The sequence below is a fragment of the Zalophus californianus genome, chromosome 5, assembly GCF_009762305.2.
Source record: "Zalophus californianus isolate mZalCal1 chromosome 5, mZalCal1.pri.v2, whole genome shotgun sequence".
NCBI lineage: Eukaryota > Metazoa > Chordata > Mammalia > Carnivora > Otariidae > Zalophus > Zalophus californianus.
Genome location: NC_045599.1, coordinates 103308227 through 103330749, shown reverse-complemented (window position 1 = coordinate 103330749; position 22523 = coordinate 103308227). Strand labels below are relative to the sequence as shown.

Genomic DNA, 22523 nt, shown 5'->3' with positions numbered 1-22523 from the left:
ATCAGATGAGGAAACTGCTGCCCAAGGAGATTAAGTGTTTTTCCCAAGATCACTCAGTAAGTGAAAGAGACTCCTTTACTTGATTTGAAACAGTCCAACTAGAATTCATGCTCTTAACCTCTGTGCCAGGCAAGATCCTCCATGAGAAGGAAGTAGCCTTTGATAGTTGCAGACAGCCAGCATCTTTAGTGCTGGGCATCCCAAGCAAAACTAATAGGCTTGTATATCTAATCCTTAGGACTCAGCTGATAGTCTCGGAGATTATAAAAGGGATTATGGGAATCTTCTTTTTTCAGGAAAAAGATTTCATTTGGGGCTGGGGGTGTACATGAATGGGATGCTTTTAAACCTTACCACAGATACACAGAGCTGCAAACAAGCTTGGAGGTCATCAAAGCCAAAACTCCCATTTTCCTGATGATAAAACTGAATGAAGGAGGGGCGGAAGTGAACTACTCAAGACTGCACATTGAATTAGGGTCAGAACTAAGGCAGTTTTCATACCAGCTGACTCCCAGCTTCTGATAACATACTGCTTTGCTCCAAGCTATGCATTACCTATTTCCAAATGGTGACTATGTTAATATGATTTAATAGTTATTTATTTCTTGTTCATTTACCTTTTAGTCTATGAGTACTATGAGGGCAGAGACAGTCAATGATATGTCTCCAGTGCCCGGCAGACTGCAAGCACTCAAACTTTTGTTGACCCCTACCTAGGACACCATGCTACCCCACCACTGATTAAGTCATGGGATCTCTTTTGTTAGAACTCTTTAGAGGTAGAAGGGAAAAGATGGTGGAGGAGTAGGGGACCCTATTCCACCCAGTCCCCTGAATTGAGCTGGATATCTACCAGACCACTCTGAACACCCACAAAATCAGCCTGAGATGTAAGAAGATAGATCTGGATCTCTCCAAGCAGAATATCACAGGCAGTTGGTTTTGAGGTATGAAGCAGGGAGTCGTGATTCTGCAGGCAGATATTGGAAGATAAACAGAAGGGGGAGGGAGCCCAGCCATGGGGATCCTACACCATTGGTGAGTGAAAGCCTCCCATGCGGGGGGCCGGGCACAGACTCGCAGACCACTTGTGGTGGGGAAAGGACTTTAGGGTAGCCCCCTCGGACTGAAACCTGGAGTGGCAGAGCCGCGGGTGCAAATGGGGGTGGCTGGTGGTTTTAGAAGCACAAAGGGCAGAGACATGCCCCGACCTGGAGGTGAGGACTGGGAGTGCTGCTGAGGAGCACACAACCCAGGATGCTGAAGTTTTAAGCAGCACAGACAGAAACGGAGATAGTGTGGCCTGGAGAGCTCACTGAAGAACAGACTGCGATCTCTCTGCTCTGAGGCAGAGGGTTGGAAACGGTCTCTTCTGCTCTGACTCTGGGAAGAGACAGGGAAAGCCTCCAGGGAAAGCCGCCAGAGAACAAAAGCCCTAAAAAACCAGTTTTCACTGAGCCCATCCCCCACCACAGGGGGCAGGGCAACTCTGCCCAAATAGGGTTGCCTGAGTAACAGCCCAGCAGGCCCCTCCCTCCCCCAGAAGACAGGCTCGGAGAACAAGAGGCCGACAACCCTAAGCTCCCTATAAAATGGGTGCATCTTGCTTGGGTTGTGGTCAATAATTTGGACTCTGTATACTCCCTCAACCACCCCTCCACAAAATGACTAAGAGGAGGAACCCCCAAAATAGGAAAGACTCAGAGACTGTAACTTCTGCCACAGATTTACAAATGGATACAGATATAACCAAGATTTCAGAAATGGACTTCAGGTTAACAGTTATGAAGACAATAGCTAGAATGGAGAAATCGATTAATGGCAACACAGAGTCTCTCAGGGCAGAAATGAAAGCTGAACGGGCAGAACTTAAAAATGTTATCAATAAGATCCAATCTAGTTTAGATACTCTAACAGCTAGGGTAAATGAGGCAGAAGAATGAATTAGTGATCTAGAAGACAAACTGATAGAAAAGAAGGGAAATGAGGGGTCTTGGGAGAAACAGTTTAAAATCCATGAAAACAGAATTAGAGATGTAGGTGACGCCATGAAACATTCCAATGTCAGAATTATTGGAATCTCTGAGGGGGTGGAGAGAGAGAGAAGACTAGAAGATATATTTGAGCAAATCATAGCTGAAAACTTCCCTAATCTGGGAAATGAAACAAACATTCGTGTCCTAGAGGCAGAGAGGACCCCTCCCAAGATCAAGGAAAACAGGCCAATGCCTTGGCATGTAATAGTAAAACTTGCAAATCTTAGAACCAAGGAAACCATCTTAAGTGCAGTTAGGGGGAAGAGGTTCCTTATGTACAGAGGGAGGAACATCAGAATAATGTCAGACCTATCCACAGAGACCTGGCAAGCCAGAAAGGGCTGGCAAGACATAGTCAGGGTACTAAATGAGAAGAACATGCAGCCAAGAATACTTTATCTGTCAAGACTGTCATTTAGAATGGATGGAGAGATGCAGAGCTTCCACGACCGGCAGAAACTGAAAGAATATGTGACCACTAAGCTGGCCCTGCAAGAAATATTAAGGGGGATCCTATAAGGGGAAAAAGACCCCAAGAGTGATATAGAACAGAAATTTACAGAGACGATCTATAGAAACAAGGACTTCACAGGCAACATGATGACAATAAATTCATATCTTTCAATAATCAGTCTCAACATGAACGGCCTAAATGCTCCCATAAAATGGCACAGGGTTGCAGATTGGATAAAGAAACAGGACCCATCCATATGCTGTCTACAAGAGACTCATTTTGAACCTAAAGATACATCCAGACTGAAAGTGAAGGGATGGAGATCCATCTTCCATGCCAACGGACCTCAAAAGAAAGCTGGGGTAGCACTTCTTATAACAGACAAATTAGATTTTAAGCTAAAGACTGTAGCTAGAGACACAGAAGGACACTGTATCATTCTTAAAGGGTCTATCCAACAAGAAGATCTGACAATTGTAAACATCTACGCCCCTAACATGGGAGCAGCTAACTACATAAGCCAACTGTTAACCAAAATAAAGAGTCATATTGATAATAATACGTTAATTGTAGGAGACCTCAATACTCCACTCTCAGCATTAGACAGATCGTCTAAGGAGAAAATCAACAAACAAGAGCTTTGAATGACACACTGGACCAGATGGACCTCATAGATATATAGAATATTCCACCCTAAGACAACAGAATACTCATTCTTCTCAAGCACCCATGGAAATTTCTCCAGAATAGACCACATACTGGGTCACAAATCAGATCTCAACTGATACCAAAAGATTGAGATTATTCCCTGCATATTCTCAGACCACAGTTCTTTGAAACTGGAACTCAATCACAAGAAAAAAATTGGAAGAAATTCAAGCACTTGGAAGTTAAAGACCACTCTGCTCAGGAATGTTTGGGTCAACCAGAAAACAAAGAACAACTTAAACAATTCATGGAAACCAATGAGAACGAAAACACATCGGTCCAAAACCTGTGGGATACTGCAAAGGTGGTCCTAAGGCGGAAATACAAAGCCATCCAAGTCTCACTCAAAAAAATAGAAAAATCCCGAATTCACCAACTAATTTTACACCTTAAAGAACTGGAGAAAAAGCAACAAATGATGCCTAAAGCATGCATTAGGAGATAAATAATTAAGATTAGAGCAGAGAACAATGAATTAGAAACCAGAAATACAGTAGATCAGATCAACAAAACTAGAAGCTGGTTCTTTGAAAAAATTAATAAGATCAATAAACCACTGGCCAGACTTATCCAAAAGAAGAGAGAAAGGACCCAAATTAATAAAATTATGAATGAAAGGGGAGAGATCACGACTAACACCAAGGAAATAGAAACAATTATTCAAAATTATTATCAACAACTATATACCAATAAATTGAGCAACCTGGATGAAATGGTTGCCTCCCTGGAAACCTGTAAACTCCCAAGACTGAAACAGGAAGAAATTGACAACCTGAATAGGCCAATAACCAGTAATGAGATTGAAACAGTGATCAAAAAAACCTCCCAGAAAATAAGAGTCCAGGGCCTGATGGATTCCCTTTGGAATTCTACCAAACATTCATAGAAGAAATAATATCTATTCTTCTGAAGCTGTTTCAAAAAAATAGAAACAGAAGGAAAGCTTCCAGACTCATTCTATGAGGCCAGCATTACCTTGATCCCCAAACCAGGCAAAGACCCCAACAAAAAGGAGAATTTCAGACCAATATCCCTGATGAATATGGATTCCAAAATTCTCAACAAAATTCTAGCTAATAGGATCTAACAATACATTAAAAGAATCATCCACCACGACCAAGTGGGCTTTGGTCACCCAGGATGGAAGGGTGGTTCAACATTTGCAAATCAATCAGTGTGATAGAACACATTAATAAGATGAGAGAGAAGAACCATATGGTCCTCTCAATTGATGCAGAGAAAGCATTTGACAAAATACATCATCCTCTCCTGATTAAAACTCTTCAGAGTATAGGGTAGGGATAGAAGGAACATTCCTCAAGTTCATAAAATCCATCTATGAAAAACCCACAGCGAATATCATCCTCAATGGGGAAAAGCTGAGAGCCTTTCCCCTAAGATCAGGAACACGACAAGGATGCCCACTCTCGCCACTATTGTTCAACAGTGTACTAGAAGTCCTAGCAACAGAAATCAGACAACAAAAAGAAATAAAATGTATTCAAATTGGCAAAGAAGAAGTCAAACTCTCTCTCTTTGCAGATGACATGATACTTCATGTAGAAAATCCTAAAGACTCCACCCCCAAATTATTAGAACTCATACAGCAATTCAGTAATGTGGCAGGATATAAAATCAATGCACAGAAATCAGTTGCTTTCTTATACACTAACAATGCAACTCTAGAAAGAGAAATTAGAGAATCGATTCCATTTACAATAGCACCAGAAACTATAAGATACCTCAGAATAAATCTAACCAAAGAGGTAAAGTATCTATACTCTAGGAACTATGGAACACCCATGAGAAATTGAAGAAGACACAAAAAGATGGAAAAACATTCCATGCTCATGGGTAAGAAGAATAAACTTTGTTAAAACGTCTATGCTGCCCAGAGCAATCTATACCTTCAATGCCATCCTGATAAAAATTCCAATGGCGTTTTTCAAAGTGCTGGAAGAAACAATCCTAAAATTTGTATGGAATCAGAAAAGACCCCAAATCTCCAAGGAAATGTTGAAAAGGAAAAACAAAGCTGGGGGTATCACGTTGCCTGATTTCAAGCTATATTACAAAGCTGTGATCACCAAGACAGCATGGTACTGGCACAAAAACAGACACACAGACCAATGGAACAGAATAGAGAGCCCAGATATGGACCCTCAACTCTATGGTCAAATAATCTTTGACAAAGCAGGAAAAAATATGCAATGGAAAAAAGACAGTCTCTTCAATAAAGTGTGCTGTGAAAATTGGACAGCTATATACAGAAGAATGAAACTCAACCATTCTCTTACACCATACACAAACATAAACTCAAAGTGGATGAAAGACCTCAATGTGAGACAGGAATCCATCAGAATCCTAGAGGAGAACATAAGCAGTAACCTCTTTGTCACTGGCCACAACAGCTTCTTTCAAGACATGTCCCCAAAGGCAAGCAAAACAAAAGTGAAAATGAACTTTTGGGACTTCATCAAGATAGAAAGTTTCTGCACAGCAAAGGAAATAGTCAACAAAACAAAGAGGCAACCCACAGAGTGGGAGAAGATTTTTGCAAATGACCCTACAGACAAAAGGCTGATATCCAAGATCAATAAAGAACTTCTCAAACTCAACACCCAAAAAACAAATAATCAAGTCAAAAAATGGGCAGAAGACATGAACAGATACTTCTCCAAAGAAGACATACAAATGGCTAACAGACACATGAAAAAATGTTCATCATCATTAGCCATCAGGGAAATTCAAATCAAAACCACATTGAGATACCACCTTATACCAGTTAGAATGGCAAAAATTGACAAGGCAAGAAACAACTAATGTTGGAGAGGTTGTGGAGAAAGGGAAACCCTCTTACACTGTTGGTGGGAATGCAAGTTGGTATAGCCCTTTTGGAAAACAGTGTGGAAGTTCCTCAAAAAAATTAAAAATAGAGCTACCCTCTGACCCAGCAATTGCACTACTGGGTATTTACCCCAAAGACACAGATGTAGTGAAAAGAAGGGCCATATGCACCCCAATGTTCATAGCAGCAATGTCCGCAATAGCCAAACTGTGGAAAGAGCTGAGATGCCCTTCAACAGACGAATGGATAAAGAAGATGTGGTTCATATATACAATGGAATACTACTCAGCCATCAGAAAGGATGAATACCCAACTTTTACATTAACATGGATGGGACTAGAGAAGATGATGCTAAAGTGCAATAAGTCAAGCAGAGAAAGTCAATTATCGTATGGTTTCACTTATTTGTGAAACATAAGGAATAGCATGGAGGACATTAGAAGGAAGGGAAAAATGAAGGGGGGGGAATCAGAGAGGGAGACGAACCATGAGAGACTATGGACTCTGAGAAACAAACTGAGGGTTTTAGAGGGGTGTGGGATAGGGGGTTGGGTTAGCCTGGTGATGGGTATTAAGGAGGGCACATATTGATTGCATGGAGCACTGGGTGTTATACGAAAACAATGAATCATGGAACACTACATCAAAAACTAATGATGTACTGTATGGTGACTAACATAACATAATAAAATAAAATTCAAAAAAAGAAAAACAAAACAAAACAAAAACTTCTTCGTTAGTATATTTCAACCCAATCATACAGCAATGCATTAAAAAAAATAATAGAAACAGAATCTCTGCAAAGGGCCTACTTCTCTCTGGCACTGGCTGCAGGCCCAGCCTGCAGGTGTCAGCAGCAGATGTCAGTTAAGCTTTATCCAGTCATCACAGACTGATTCCAGAGGGCAAGGTTCTTCATGGTTCTCTTTCCCCACAGCTCACTGGTTTCCGTCTGGCCCATTAACGTTTAGGAACTTGGTACTTAGCACACTTAGAGAAAGCAATGCCCCCACCCACCTCTGGGCCCTTTAGCTAGTCTATTTCTCTGAAGGAAAAGAAATATTAAATTGTGGGTTACCAGGTTGTTCAGATTAGAGCTTTGTGGCAGCCAGGCACCCAATTGGTTGGATTTCTTTCTACTGCAGAACAAGTAAAGCTCATACAAACCTTCTTTGACGAAGATGATCTCGGACCTCACACCATACCCTCAAGGATCCTATTTTTATCATTAGATTACATTTATCGACAACTTACAACAAAGTCAGGTGCTTTGCTAAGTGTGTTCATGTATATCATTTAGTCATCATGACAGCATTGAAATAGCTACTATTATTCTCCCATTTTAATTATGAGATGAATGAGGCTCACTGAATTTAAATAACTTGTCCAAGGTCACAAAATCAATAAAATGAATGGGTCTTGGATCCAGGTTTTCCTCCTGATACCAACATGTGAACCCTTAAACACAATGTCAGCACTTTCCAAACTTTAACATGCACACAAATTAACTGGGCATCTTGTTTAAACTCAGATGCTCATTCAGTGATTTGGAAGTGGGGCCTGAGCATCTGCATTTCTACAAGTTCCCAAGTATGCTCATAGTGCTGGTCCCAGGACCCCAGTTTGAGTAGTGAGAATTTATACGGCCACTGTGTGCTACATGGTTGAGGTATGACCCACACTGAAGGCTAGGGAAAGCAGGCCAACATCTAGTCTACTACTCTCTTCTCAGTTTTAATGATAACTCACTCAAGTTCACATTGACAACTATCACTCATTGGGTATAGCAGTTTGCTGCTATTAGGAATCCACAGAGCCAGCAGTGGAATTAAACAGGAACCCTGGTGCCTAGCCTGGAAGAAAAGTCTTTGTGACTTGTTTCTTCCCAGGTCTCCATCTCCTCAACCTCTCTCCAACCTGCATCTTTTATTCCAGCTGTTCCTCAAAACCCGTTTTTCATGTCACTTGCATTCCTCACCTCTCCCCACTAGATGGTCTTCTCTTTGCTCTGGTTAACTTTTAATTTTGTCTCAAATTCAGCTCAGGTGCTAACCCTTCCAGGCAGCCCTCTGGAGGCCTCATCTGATGCACCATCTGATGCTCCTACAGCACCTCTGCCCTCTGCACCAAGAGGAGTGTTCTATAGGCACTAGTCTTCTTCTCTCCTCTCTTTTGGGTTTATCAGGGACAAGGCCCTACTAAACCTTATATCCCAGTGTTTAGAACAGTATATGCCATATTGTGGATGCTTACTTGATGTTTGACAATAAATGACAGGCTCTTCCAAAGAAATGTAGATACCGAGTAGATACACAGAATTGGCAGAAGTGGACAGAAGCAGATCCTTCTATTTGCTGTTGGTGAGTGTCTGAACTAATACAACCTCTTGGGAAGTATCAGTCAAAATAAAAAAGATACACACAATTTAGCAATTATGCTTGAAGAGTGAATACTATAGAAAAATACACATGTATAAACAATGGCTCAAACATCATTAAAAAGAAAAGATGAGGCAGCTCTCCATTTGAGTATCTGTCTACATCTATGAAATATTCCCTCAGATTCACTAGGTAAAAAGAAAAACAAAGTCTACAACAACGTGCAGGGCATGCTAATGTTTGCAGTAAAGGACGTGCTCATATGTATACCACACTTGTATGCTCCTATATAGGTGAAACACCTCTGGCTCATAAACAAGAAAATTCAAATAATGGTTGTCACTGGGGTTGTGGGGAATAGAAGAGGAGGGAAGGAGACTTATTTTTTATCATTTGACCTTTAGTTACTTTCTACCGCTTAATTATGTGGTTATATCACTATCGTGAAAACAACTTTCCTGGTTGCTGGGGAGCTGGAGGCTGAACTATGGTTTAGGAGAGTGATGATTTTGCCCAGGCTGAGGTTGTGACCTAGAGGACACTCCCTTTCATTCAGGAACTGGGAGAACCCAATGTCCAAATCCAATATTTGCTTAAATAGAAGCACGTGGGTTGTTAAGATAAGTTTTTCCCAAAAGGGACAGAAGCCCCAAGGAAAGAAACTAAGTGGCCTAGCAGTAAGGGAGTTTTCCAGATCTTGCAAGACCCCACCCCATGTGAACAGGGTCACTGCAGCTATGTACCACCCTCTGGTACCCTGGAAGTTAAGGGAGGCCGTAGCTGGTACAGGCTTCATCTGTTCCTGCCCTGTGTGGTCACATTACTTCCAAAAAGATTTTGAGTGCTTGGCTAATTAAATCAGGACTCTTATCTAACTTTCGAGTGGGAGTTCGTATCTGTGGGCTGTCCTCACCAGTCTGGAGCAGACTGGAAGTGCTGCACATATCTCTTTCAAAGAAAGGAAGGAAGACCGAGACTAAGGAAAGGAGGCAGAGGGCCAAAGACACCTCCTTTACTTTTCTCTATTGCATTCTTTCCAGACAGGTGGGAGAGGCCATGCCTACAGAAGGAAGTGGTGGTGCCATCTGGAGGAGCCTAAGTGGCCCCAATGCAAATTTTATGATTAGGAAGATATTCTTTGGTCTGATGGTTCTGGAAAACCTTTTGTAAGTGGTACTTCTAAACAAAGACTCTCTGCTCAAATCTTGGCTTCTTACATACAAGGGCGGGGCAGGGGGTGCATTTCATTTTCCATCTGCCAGTACTCTTAAACACTGGCTTGCAACTGACCACTTTCCTAAGTGTATTATCCCCACCCTAAAGCCACAGATTTTATAACAGCCAATTAGGTGGCATTAACCGATACTTCCTTGTTCTTCGTAGTAAAAGAAAAAAAGCCAGCTTGTGTTGCTGTTAGCCTTGATGCTCATTTTGTTTTGGGTTTAGGGCAAAGTTCCAAGGAAACCAACAACCGGCTTCTTTAGAATGTGGTAGGATGTTTGCTCTGCCAGGGCTTGGCATTGTGGAGGTTTTAGAGGCAAGTTCTCACTGATTTACAAAGGGAAGGCAAAGAGCTGGTGGTGCCAAGAGATTATTATCCAACCAGACCGGATGCCAGATGGGCAGGTGAAAGATGACACAAGCTTGGAGAGCCTGCCAAGAGTGGGTGGGGGCAGGAGCCAGGAGGTCCACCTGGGGCTGCCACATATATTCCCTATGGACTAATTCAAGGATCTGCCACTCCAGTCAGATATTTTATGGGTTAGTGTCAGAGTCCTTTAAGGCAGCCCAAATCACCCCCTTCAGCCAATGCCTCCCAAGCTATAGAAGATGCACATTTGAGCCAAATCAAGATTATTTCCTAGTGGGGCAATGCTATTCTTAGAGAGGTTCTTGATCTTGTTGCTCACTAGAATCATCAGAAATAAAAAAGATGAATGCTCAGGCCCTCCCCTAGACCAAATATACCAGAATCTCAGGGGAGAGGGCTTGACATTGCATTTTATGAAAACTCCCATTTCCCATGTCATCAGATATGAACATTTGTACAAGTCAGACAGCTTTCCTTGAGAAAGATTGCTTAAGACTTCCACGAGTTGTCTATCTAGAACACATGATTTTAAGAATTAAGTCCTCAAAATAAACTCATGAAACAGAACAATAATCCTTCTTAAAGATGAAGACATTGAGGTTCTAGCTCAGTAAGCTGACCAAAGTCGCAGAATAGATGAAAGAGCTGAGATGAAAACCTGGGGCATTTGACCCCAAATGTACCTAATTTATAGCTGGAAGGGACCTTGCAGGTCAGCATAAACATCATGGTATTTAACTTTTAGAATAGCTGGTGATAATTGTAGGCCCTAATGATAGATAGGCCCTGAATAAAAGTTACAGTGGCTGGCTCAGGGCTGCAGTTTTCCTGGGCTACTAAGATTTGTCAGGCTGAACAAGGGGGAGCGAATCTGTGTTTTCCAACTGAGATATATAAAAGAAAGCTTCCTGTTTCCCTCTCTGTGTCTTGGGGGAGACATTCTCAGGCACATGGGATGCCCGTGGCATACAGAACTGGAAGGTACCAAAAGACACATGCAGTGCAAGACTTAGAATCTGTGCCTGGTGAGAATTCACTAAATGCATTGTTCAAATATTTAGGTAAAGAGCTGGAGGAAGAGCATTACATTCAGAGGGGACAAAATTAAATTGATGAAGAGAAAGATGCAATAATATGCATGTTCTGTTACCTTACCTGAGAAAAGAAAAAAGAAAAAAATTCTTCCTAAAGGCATCTATGGATCATTCCTCTTGTATGTTTATGAGCATCATATATCTTAACACATGGCTAATGTTTTATCCTTGCTAATGTTGCATTTCTCTGTGTGGTAGTAACATAAGAGAGTTAACTTTGTACTCACCTGAAGTTAAATAAGTAATAACCCAGAACACATAGACTCACAGCATTTCTTTTCCATCACGATCAGAAAACACAATTTTGGGTTATAAAGACTATGTAGCAATATGGCAAATGCTTTTGATATTATTTCAGATTAAAAAAAACCCACACATTTAATTTGTAGGTACTATGACTGCAAAAATGTTAAGTATATGTAGTTATGTGTGTATTAATGGAGAAAATAAAAATTGGAAGGAAATTAATTATGAGGATAATTTTGAAAATCTAATTTTCTAATAATGGGATAAGAGAATTTCCGTCCTTTAAGATGTGGGTCTTGTTCAAGATAGCTGGGGCTCCCTGTGGTCTTTTCTGTAAGTGCAGAAGATTCTAGATGATGTTTCTTAGAGAAAGAACATGGTGCAGAGGACAGTAGAATGGGACAGGAATCAGAAATCTCCAGTTCTGGCCTTGCCTTCTAGGGAATGCTGTGTAATCTTGGGGAAGAAACTAAATTTCTTTACACGCCAGGGATTTAGTGATAGCTGTACTATTGGATCAAAAGTGAAGGAACCATATGCAAAAAGCTCCAGACCAAAGTTGCAAGGTTGAATCCCCATAGGGGCCAGGCAATTAATTTAAGAGAATTAAGTATGCTGGGTAATTTTGACATAGATGTTCTTTGCTTTATAACTATTTAAGATTCTTTGATTATCACAAAAAAGTATATTCTTCCATTACTCTTGAAGCCTGCAAGTCTTAAGGCCCATCTTGTTTTTGCACCTTATAGAAACATGGGCATGACAACTATTTCCTTTAACTGTATTTTGGAAAAGCATGCATCATGGACATGCTGCTGGTTCTCAGTTCAGTGATGGGGGTAAACAGAGAGGCGGACAGTCTGTGATGAACAGAAGACCACATGCTCAGTCTAAGGAGCATCAACTCCATCATTCTAGCCAATTATTGCTACAAGGAAATGTTGGCTAGTGTGGAGAAATTTTCCAATTCCTTTTTAAAAAGAGAAGCCAGAAATCTATATGTTTATATGAAATCTCCCAATTTCTAAACACTGAACATTTAAAATGAACAAGAAGTGTATATGCCTAATAAAACACAGAATGCAGATTGCGTATAAGACCAAGGGCTACCATTTTGAGAGCTCTTCAGGATTTCTAGTCTTTTCTCTTTCATACCCCAGAGCCCCCTCCCATCTATCCCCAAAAGAGGTCACTTGCAACTTGAAGAGTAAAAGACAGGTACTTACTATGGAGCTGCTGAAGGCCACAGGAGGCTGTGAGCTTTCACAGCGCCCCACAGACCTTTGTCGGGAGTGGCTCTGGATGGGTACCTGGGCACTGTGGCACCTCCTCAGAGGCTGGGCCCTTCTTTGGCCCCTCAGTGTTGCTGGGCCCTGAGCCCATCGGGCTGGGAAGGACAGGCACTGGTATTGGGTCCATTCTTCACTGTCTGAGTCAAGCTCCTTTGGGGTCTCTAGTCGCTTGGCTGCAAGAAAGGAGTACTGCTATGACACCAGTCATACCTTGGCCAAGTCACGGTCTGAGAGGATCCCAGACTCTAGGGGTAGAGGAAAGAGCACAGAGTAAGAGCACTTTGCTGCTCTGGAGCATGGGCAACTGGACTACCTTGACTGGAGAAAGAGGAGTGCAACTAAATTGCACAGATTCAAATCCAACTCTACTACTTCCTAGCTCTGTGACTGAGCTTTGACTAAACGTGTGCCCCTACCTAACTCATAGGGTTGTTTGGAAGACTTGATAAAATAGTGTGTCACAGGGACTAATGTACTCTAATACTGGTCATGGTAGATGTTATTATTATTAAAAAGAGATCAGAAGCTCCCATGTAAATGGTTACCACCATGGCAAAGGTGATTGGGCTACCCATAATATCTCCCCCTTTCTTTTTCTCCATTCCTCCCACTCAAAAGAATGAATGCTGCTCTCTTGAGAGTTTCTTCTCTCAGAAAGCATGTGTGGTGTGTTTGTGGTGGTGATGGTGGAGGGCTGCTGAGGAAATCAGGTCAGCTTTACAGGCCACCTTCAGTCCATGTGTGATGACAGTCCAGGCATTGTTCAGCTATACCTCCTAAGTCAAAGCTCTGCCTCAGTAAAAATCCAAAAGATCAGTCAGCTAACATGGAAGGCTTTTCCTGGATGTATTGAATCTGATCATACATCCACAGGGAGGCCTGTCCTGACATGTCAGGTAAAGTAACCCCCCAAATTTTTAAACCTTGGCTGTATAACTGGTACATAATTTGGACATGTCCCCAGTCCATTCCCAACAGATAACAATCCTGTGTGTAAATGGCACCAAAGACCGACTGGAGGGCTACCATACAGGAGATCACTGATAGCCTTGCGAACAAAGGAAAGTTTACAGGTGATAAGAACACAACTGATCTAGGAAAGGAAGCCCACAGGGATATAGAAAGCAATCTGCCACAGAGCCAAGAAACCTCTGTAGGGAGCCAGGAAAATGTCTTTCATTACCATTCTTTTAGGACAGCAGGGTGATTCATTTAGAAAGAGTGGTGAGGGACCGTGGGAACCCTCGTACCATTTTCTTGGTGAGAATACTCGCTGCCCATGATAGTGCAACGCCGAAAGACCATCTTGTTCTCAGTCAGTGTCCCCGTCTTGTCAGAGAAGACATACTGGATCTGGCCCAAGTCCTCAGTGATGTTGAGGGCTCGACACTGAATGGACAAATTGGTCTCTTCATCATACAGGTCAAGGTCATTGTGCAGGAAGAAGACTTGCCCAAGCTTCACCAGCTCAATGGACACGTACAGGGAGACTGGGATCAGCACCTGTGGGGAGATTGATTCCCACAGTGTCAGAGACCAGGTCAGTTCCCTGTCTCAGAACTCTCACCAGGGGGTAGCAAAGGCAGTTAATGGAAAGCTGAGGTCAGCTCACATGATGGATTTTCTCTGAGAAACTGAAGGTCAATGACTTCATGCCTCCCTTGGAATTCTTAGGGGTATCTGAAAAAAGGTGCCTTCTTCACCCAGGGAGGTCTGGTACGGAGTACGCACTCACCAATGATTGTCTAATGACTGAGTGGTTAGGGGGTGAGGAGCTCTAGTGCCTCTGTCCAGAATTTCCTGATGCCTCTCAGATCTCTATGCCACCAAGGGCTGTCGCTCACTTTTATATGTATTCAAACCCACTGTTGATTACTGTCTCTGATTCAATACCTAATATCTTCTGAGTGCTTGCTGTGTGTCAGATCCTATGCTAGGTCCTGGTGATGGCAGCAAGCAGAACAAATACCTGGCTCTGAAGACCTCACATTCCACTAAACAAATAAAGAAATATTTATCAGGCAGTGCAAAAGAAAAGTCAAGAGGGTAGAAGGTGGTGACTGGAAGGGATTCTTTTATAAACCATGACCTTTGAGCAGAGACCTGAAGAAATGAGGGTGTGAACCAGGAAGTTATCTGTGGGAAGAGGAATATTCTGGGCAAAGACTGGGGTGGGAGTCGGCTGGGTAATTGAGGGGAAAGAGTAAGCAGGTCTTGTATGAATGAGCAGGAGACGGCTAGGCGATGAGGCCCGTGGGGAAGTCAGGGTCCAGATCGTGTAGGGCCTTGTTTGCTGCCATAAGGACTGTGGATTTCTCTTGGAGCAGATGTGAAACCATTGGAGGGTTCTGTGCAGAGGAAGAGTATGGTCCAACTCGCATTTAAAAAAGATTACTCTGCTAAATGAGTGAATGAACTAATGACTGAAAAAAGTTTACCTGTAAGAGGACAACAAAACACCCTCAAATACTACAAGAAACTGAATGTAAATGGAGCTTCATGAAAACAAAACTGCAGCTTCCCTCATCTTTTCATTGACTGTACCTTCTTACAGAGCCTGAAGAATTTATTCATCTTTTTATTCCTTACTGCCCCTTTCTTGTAGGTGCTCTGTGTTTTGTGTTTTCTCCTCTATGGGGCCAGTTGTGGTTTTTCCCTCTCAATCTATCAGATGCTAAAACACTAACCTGTGGTTTCTTTCTCCCAATCCTTAGGGCTTGACAGTTCTCTGTAGTTCTCTGAGCTATTTTATCTTCTATTCCCAGGTCGTTAGGATTTAACCTGTTCTATTACATCTGGCAAAGGGGCAGGTACACTTAGATTACTACTATAATCTTACTCTTAAATAGAAAAGCCTGGGCGCCTGGGTGGCTCAGTTGGTTGAGCGGCTGCCTTCGGCTCAGGTCATGATCCTGGAGTCCCGGGATCGAGTCCCGCATCCGACTCCCTGCTCAGCAGGGAGTCTGCTTCTCCCTCGGACCCTCCCCCCTCTCATGCTCTCTATCTCATTCTCTCTCTCAAATAAATAAATAAAATCTTAAAAAAAATTAAAAAAAAAGAAAAGCCTGATAAATATTTTCCTTCACTATTATCTTGGGTGCAAGGTTCCTTCCACAACGTAGGGCTGGTCCTGACATTACCCCTAATGTGAGGACTTTCAAAGACTCACAAGAAAGCAATGACCATTTTCTCATCTTAGTTCAGTTAATCCTTTCTTGGGGTCAGCACTGTTTCTTCTTTATTCACAAAGTTGTGGAGGAATTGGTCACAGGTCTTCTTGAGCCCCCGGCTAGGGAGGTCTTCCTACCTGGAGCAGGATGATCATTGTAAGGAACATGTAGAAGCCTCCAAGGGCAAGGGGAAGGAAGCTGCCCTTGGCATCTGGCACATCAAAGGGAGGGTGTTCTTCAAAGGTCCCATTCCAGAGGCGGTGACCTGAGAGTGGGCAAAATCAGAGATTAAGCAGAATCCTCACCTAATTCTATATTAGTCTAATCAAGGGCTATTATATCAGTCCTTAATTTATTCCTGGAAGTGAGTGTGCTTTGGAGGATCCCATCCTTATTCTATACAGCCTAGTTCTGTGTGTATATATTCATCTAAAGTGGTCCTTTGCATACCCAACATTTCAATCTCTTGATGGCATTAAAGTCTGTCTTACTGGGAGGAGACTAGCATGGGGATTGCTTATATTTTGATGAAGTCCTGTTATATAGGGATTGGAAAGAGGAAAGGGGACACAAGTTCTTTTCAGTTGTGTGGCAGAAAGTGCACGGCTGGGGATCTTGATAGACCCGTAAGCTAGCCCCTCTTCTTCCCCCATGCATATACGCATCCATCCATCAACCCATCCATGTTTTCACGGTTCATCTATCCATTCATCCATCCATCCATCCATCCATCCATCCATCCATCCATCCTTCCATCCATCCTCAGTTCATCCATCCACACACTATCCACCCATATCTCTGTTAACCCACTCTTCCCTGCTGCCCTCCCTCCCTCACTCTATCCAACATTTATTGATTTAGGAAGGAATCGGTCTCATCTCTTGTCTTTGAGGAGGTCCCTAACAAGTCAGAGACCAGATGTAAAGGGACAAATCCCACACAGTGTAAGAGGTACTATGCAGAGTGTGGAATGCTATGAGAACTCACAGTAACATATCCAAATGCAGACTGAGCCCCGTTTCCTTGTCCGCAGATGGTGATAACCACATTCATCACTTGAGGATTAATAAGAGGAAGTGCTACAGAGGTTTCTGAATCTCAGTTTTCTCATCTATCAGTTAGTAATAATACCTCTTCTGTAGGATTATGGTGAAAATAGAATAACCAAATGTGTACAATGCTCTCAGCCCCAGAGTAGGGGTGGAACACCTGGGTGGCTCAGTTGGTTAAGCAGCTGCCTTTGGCTCAGGTCATGATCCCAGGGTCCTGGGATCGAGCCCCACCTCGGGCTCCCTGCCGAGTGGGGAGACTGCTTCTCCCTCTGCCTCTGCCTGCTGCTCCCCCTGCTTGTGCTCTCTATCTCTCTCTCTCTCTCTCTCTCTGTTAAATAAATAAATAAAAGATCTTAAAAAAAAAAAAAAAGCATAGGGGATGCTGCCCTGTCCCCAAGATGCTTCTTTGCCCAGGAGGCTGGGCTCAATACCATTGTACATGGCAGAAGAAAGGAGACTTACAGACATGAGGTTATTTTAAGGTAATATTATAGAGCAAATAACTCTGGCCTTCAAGGCAACCAGGGAAGGCTGCATGGAGGAGGAGCCCTTGAGGGGTCCTGGAGACCAGAATGATACCAGGTGATCAGAAAGGCCTGAGGAGGGCATTCTGGGCAAAGAAAAAAAGAAATATCATCTTTACACAGTCCAAGTAAGCATGTGATAGAGAATTCTTGAATGACACTCACTTGAAAGCTTTCACGGCAGGGGGTGTGCTTTAATTAGGCACCACCTGAGGCCTGTCACTGTGTACGGGTAGTGTTTCTCAGCATACAATTCTGCCCCTCCCTGTTCCTTTCTCAATTTATTTATTATTTTGGGCAATCTGCCAAGCAGATTCTGGTTTGCCTATACCTTATCTCACTGTGTGACCTTTTAATCATTAACTTCCTTTCTCTAGAGACACAGTGAGATGATCTCAAATGTCCTTTCCAGCTCTGCTATTCCCTGAAAAACCTGCTCTGAAACAGAGGCAATAGTTCCTGCAGTGTCTCTGAGGTACGGAGGTAGCCCCACACGGATTGTGTTGTTCCCCTACTTCACTGGCCCTCTGGATGTTCTCCTCCCAGCTGCAGGCCACCCTCACCTGGAGTGCCATTAGACACATCTGGGAAGCTTACTTAAAAACCTCAGGCTACTCACAAAACTAAATCCCACTGTCCTCACCATGGTGGCACACAAAATCTCCCTGGGCCCTAGGAGGTCTTATTTTTTCAGATACAATCTTCCAAGAACAGTGATGGGCACAATTTCTGACCAAGGCAAGTAAAGAGTAAACACCATTGCTGCCCACTGGTTTGGGGTCAGCAAGGGGTTCTGGACTTAGCACATTAATTTTTCCTCTTGTTTGTCCCTGGTTCTTTTTGGGGTCTCCTTTAGGGTCCTGAGGACCATCCTTAGAGAAAGTAGATAAGAGGAAGTGTCCCTCTTTGCCTATACTCTGAGAATCAACTTAAATGGCTCAGATTACTTGTGTCTATACCTCCTGCAGCTTTCCACACTCAGCAGTTATAGAACACGGCCACAGCCTGGTTCTAATCAGGTCTCCATGCTAGGCTTTGCTCTTGCCACACCAAAGAGCCAAATGCTCCTCTGCATAAAATTATTCTTCCTACCACTGTGCTTTGCTTGTGCTATTCCCAGGGCTAAGAATGATCTCTCTCTTTTCACAGCTGCCTGCTCATCCTGTGGTGAATGACAACTGCATTCAGGGATCAGCTCCAACTACCCCTTCAAGGAAGACTTCCTCCCCTGATGCTCTCATATTACTAATATTAGGGTGAATAATGGCCTCCTCCAATGTCCACACCCTAATTCCTTGGACCTATCAATATGCTATCTTACATGGCAAAAGGGGCTTTGAGAATGTGATTTAAGTTAAGGGTCTTGAGATGGGGTTAGAGTATCCTTGATTATCCAGGTGGGCCCAATGATGTAGTTATAAATGTCCTTATAAAAATGAGGCATAGGGAGATACTACTAGAGAAAAAGGAGAAGGAAGTGTGAGCAGAGATTGGAGTAATGCACTTTGAAGAAAGAGGAAGGAGTCACTAGAAGCTCAAAAAGACAAGGGACAGTCTCCCCTCAAAGCCTCCAGAAGGACTGAGCCCTGCTGACCCTTGAACTAATCCAGTGGAACTAATTTTGGACATCTGACCTCCAGAGCTGTAACAGAATAAATGAGTATTGTCTTAAGCTGCTAAATTTGTGTTGTCTTTTTATACCAACAATAGAAAACTAAGGCAGTACTTGCATGCAGCCCTTACTGTGTAGGACTGATTATACCAATTCTGTTCATGTGTTGGACTTCTTCTTGCTAAACAATGAGCTTTTTAAGGAACAGTCCTCAGACTAATTCATCTTTTTATTTTCTTATGCTAAGAGAGTGCCTGGGTTCAGTAAGTATTTCTTGGCGAAATAAATGATAGATGATATTCCTAATATTTAGAGTACATAATACTTTCAGTAGGTTTTCATAAGCATTTTTCAAAAAGTAATCTCTACTCCCAACGTGGGGCTAGAACTCAGGATCCTGAGCTCAAGAGTTGCACGCTCTACAACTGAGCCAGCCAGGTACCCCCACAAGCATTTTTATTTGATTGATATCCTATTAAAATACAGAGTGGGATTTATTTTTTATTAACTCTATTTTATAGATGAGGAAATTGAGTCTCAGAGAGCTGAAACAACTTGCCTAAAGAAACAGAAGTTTACCGTGGTCTTGTTCTTTCCAGAACATTCCATACCTACAGCTCCAATGAGGCACATGAGGAAGAGGAGCCCAATGCAGAAGAAGATGTCTGTGTTCATGCGCCGCTCGATCTGGCTGCGTTTGTACCGTGGGCCGCTGTTGTTCAGCATGGCTTTTGTCTCGTGGCCTTTGAGAGAAAATGAGGTAATAAGTCTTTAGCATCTGTTTTCCTCTGGCCTGGATCATATCCTTAGCTCTTCTCACAGGAGCTTGCAATGGAAGAGAAGCTTCTTCCTCTAACCTAAATCTTTCACGCCTCAGGGAGACTGCTGAGAACAGCCGTAGAGGCCTCACACAGTTTGTCACCATGTGTTCACTGAGCATCACCTCCACACCAGACACTGTGTGCACACTGATAGAGCTACGAAGCACAGGTTGTACACTGCACAACTCAAGACACACCCTTCATTTTGTGGTTGTTGTAGATTGATAGGTTTATCATGATAAATTTCTGCAAATGATAGTAAGCTGTCTGGAGGAAGGGCTTTTTTTTTTTTCTAATTTGCACAAAGGCACTGTTATGGGCTAATGGTAGGATACAAGGATGAGACAGATGACTCACATTTTGGTGAAAATATTTGAGAAAGCAAATAAATAATTACAGTTAGTAATAAGTCCCATGAAATAAACAATGGGCTGATAAATAAGAGATGGTGGTAGAGAACATGGTCAGGGAAGGCTTCTCAGAGGAGGTGACATATAAGGGACATCAAAAGATAGAGAAAAGAGTTTGGAGAACATGGTTTTGGGCTTGGGGAACAGTATGCGCCAAGGCCCTGTGTCAGGACAGTGCCTAAGGCCAGTAGTTTTCATTCTTGTTTCTTTGCCTAAGGTGTTGCTGTTTCTTGTGAAAGAGTAGTAGGGGCCAAAGGCCTCCATCCGAGTCTTAGCCTTGAGCCACTTTACACTTATCTTGGAGTTCTGCCTAAAATTTTGTTCAAAGAGAGGACAACAAAATTTGAAAACTACCAATCTCATCCAGTCACCCTTGTTCCAGTTGGAGACCAGGGACCAAAGAGTAGAAGGGGCCTGCCCAGAGGAAAGAGCCATAACATCAGAGCCATACTGAGAACCCAGGATTCTGATTCCTACTCTTTCTCCTTCTGCCAATTCATGGTACCCAGGCCATACAGCTAAGAGCTGAGAGCCAAGCTGAGATTTTGTCTTTAGACAGAGCCTGTCCTTTGTGGCTGCTAAACTTAAACACCATGCTGTATTCCTCAGCAAATTAAAAAAAAACCACATATTTGCTGTGCAAAAGTAAAGAAAACCAATATATCAGCACCAGCAGTGAATGGCTTTAATTCTCTTTAGCTGGTTGCCTTGTGGATTTAAAGTGGCAACAAAACAGCAGGAGTGAGCAAACTCTGGGCTTATTAATCAGACTCAAGTTGCTGTAGTTGTGAGGGGGGTTTCCACAGCAATGAGCACAGACTGACTGCGTTCATCAGCACTGTGGTCTTCCCACCTGCTTCAGGCTCACCTCATATCAGGGGTCCTCAGACCTCCTTTTTTTCCCACCTGTTCTTCACCTTCTGCGATCCCTCTGCTCTTCTGGTAAACGGTGGGCTCACAGGGAAGGCAGGATGGTATAATGGTTGGAATGTGGTCTCTAGAGTCAGAGCTTATCTCTGTAGAGACTTGACATTGGGTTACAAGGAATTAATCTCAGGAGACAAATGACCTTGGGTGAATTAATCCCTTTGTACCTCAATTCCTTATCTGGAGAATGAGAGATAATAGTTGTGTATGTGTGTTTGGGGCAGGAGAGTGAATTAATATACACACAGTACTTAAATTACTTCCTTATACACGGTAGGGGCTCAGTAGATGTTTGCTGTGAGGAGCACACATCTTTATGTTGGAGTTCTTCCTTCTGCGACGCTCACTTTGGTCTTTTAGGCCCTTTGACTCAGAGGTGCTCCTATTTTGTTTATCCGTATTATCAGAGGAGAGAATATGACTCTAGGTCAGTTGCTCCCAACCAGGGGTGATTTTACTCCCCGGGGGACATCTGGCAATGTCTTGAGAGATTTTGAGTTGTCACATCTTAATGGACTCAGCATCTTGAGGTCAGGGATGCTGCTAAACATTCTACAGGCAGCCCCCAACCACAACGAACAATCTAGAACAATCTGCCCCTTGCTCTAGATAACTATACTAAAACAATCAGTAGCATTTTTGTACACACTTGAGAGCCTAATATGTGCCAGGCACTGTGTTAAGCCCCTTTCACAGACAATCTCATTTGACCCTTATAACCCTACAAGGTGAGAACTATTAGTCCCCTTGTGTTGAAAGCTTAACCAACATACTCAGGAACACGTAGCCAGCCAGATTTCACCCCCAGGCAGCCTGACTCCTCAGAGTCATGATTCACTCTCTCCCAAATCTGCGCCCTCATTTACCATGCTCATCACTCACTCAGAGATCACTGATCAGGCAGAGAAGCAAACTCCAAGCCCATGTGGGATTTTTTGGTGAGGTGGGGATTGCTTCGGAGTTTATCTTTAGTAGGTCTATCAGATGGCATTGAACTCCGTTGCCAAAGACTCTTGGAAAGAGTCACCCAAAGTGACGAACACAATCCCCCGCCACCAAGTTAGGGAAAGCTAGCTAGACTGGGACATTTTTTTTTTTTTAAATCTGTTTTTCTTTGACAGTTCCAGAAAGTGAATCTTCCGGTAGACTGATGTTTCAGTGCTCTGCCATGTCCATCAAAAGTGGGGTTCTATGAATTCCCAAACAAATCAAATCAAAGAAAAATAACAAACAAGCAAAATATTTCAAGATGTCCTAGTAAGTAGGAGACGCAGGAAAACATAATCTAGGGTCTTCCACTGAAGGTAGACACTCCAAGGAGACTGTGTTTTCTCTACAGAGGAAGAAGTCTGCAGTT

The 22523-nt window shown here is 42.8% G+C and overlaps 1 protein-coding gene across 9 annotated transcripts in view; it reads right to left on the bottom strand.

Moving 5' to 3' along the window:
- ATP10B (ATPase phospholipid transporting 10B (putative)) overlaps positions 1–22523 on the bottom strand; it is a 391956-nt gene that overhangs the window by 178072 nt on the left and 191361 nt on the right. For 8 of the 9 annotated variants that reach the window (XM_027606553.2, XM_027606554.2, XM_027606555.2 and 5 more), the window contains 4 exons: positions 19620–19751; positions 15958–16085; positions 13901–14153; positions 12585–12823 (listed from right to left, as the gene is read on the bottom strand). In XM_027606553.2, the coding sequence (XP_027462354.2) occupies positions 12585–12823; positions 13901–14153; positions 15958–16085; positions 19620–19751 (752 nt within the window). The remainder of the gene's footprint in view (positions 1–12584; positions 12824–13900; positions 14154–15957; positions 16086–19619; positions 19752–22523) is intronic. The other variant, XM_027606552.2, reaches the window with a different exon arrangement.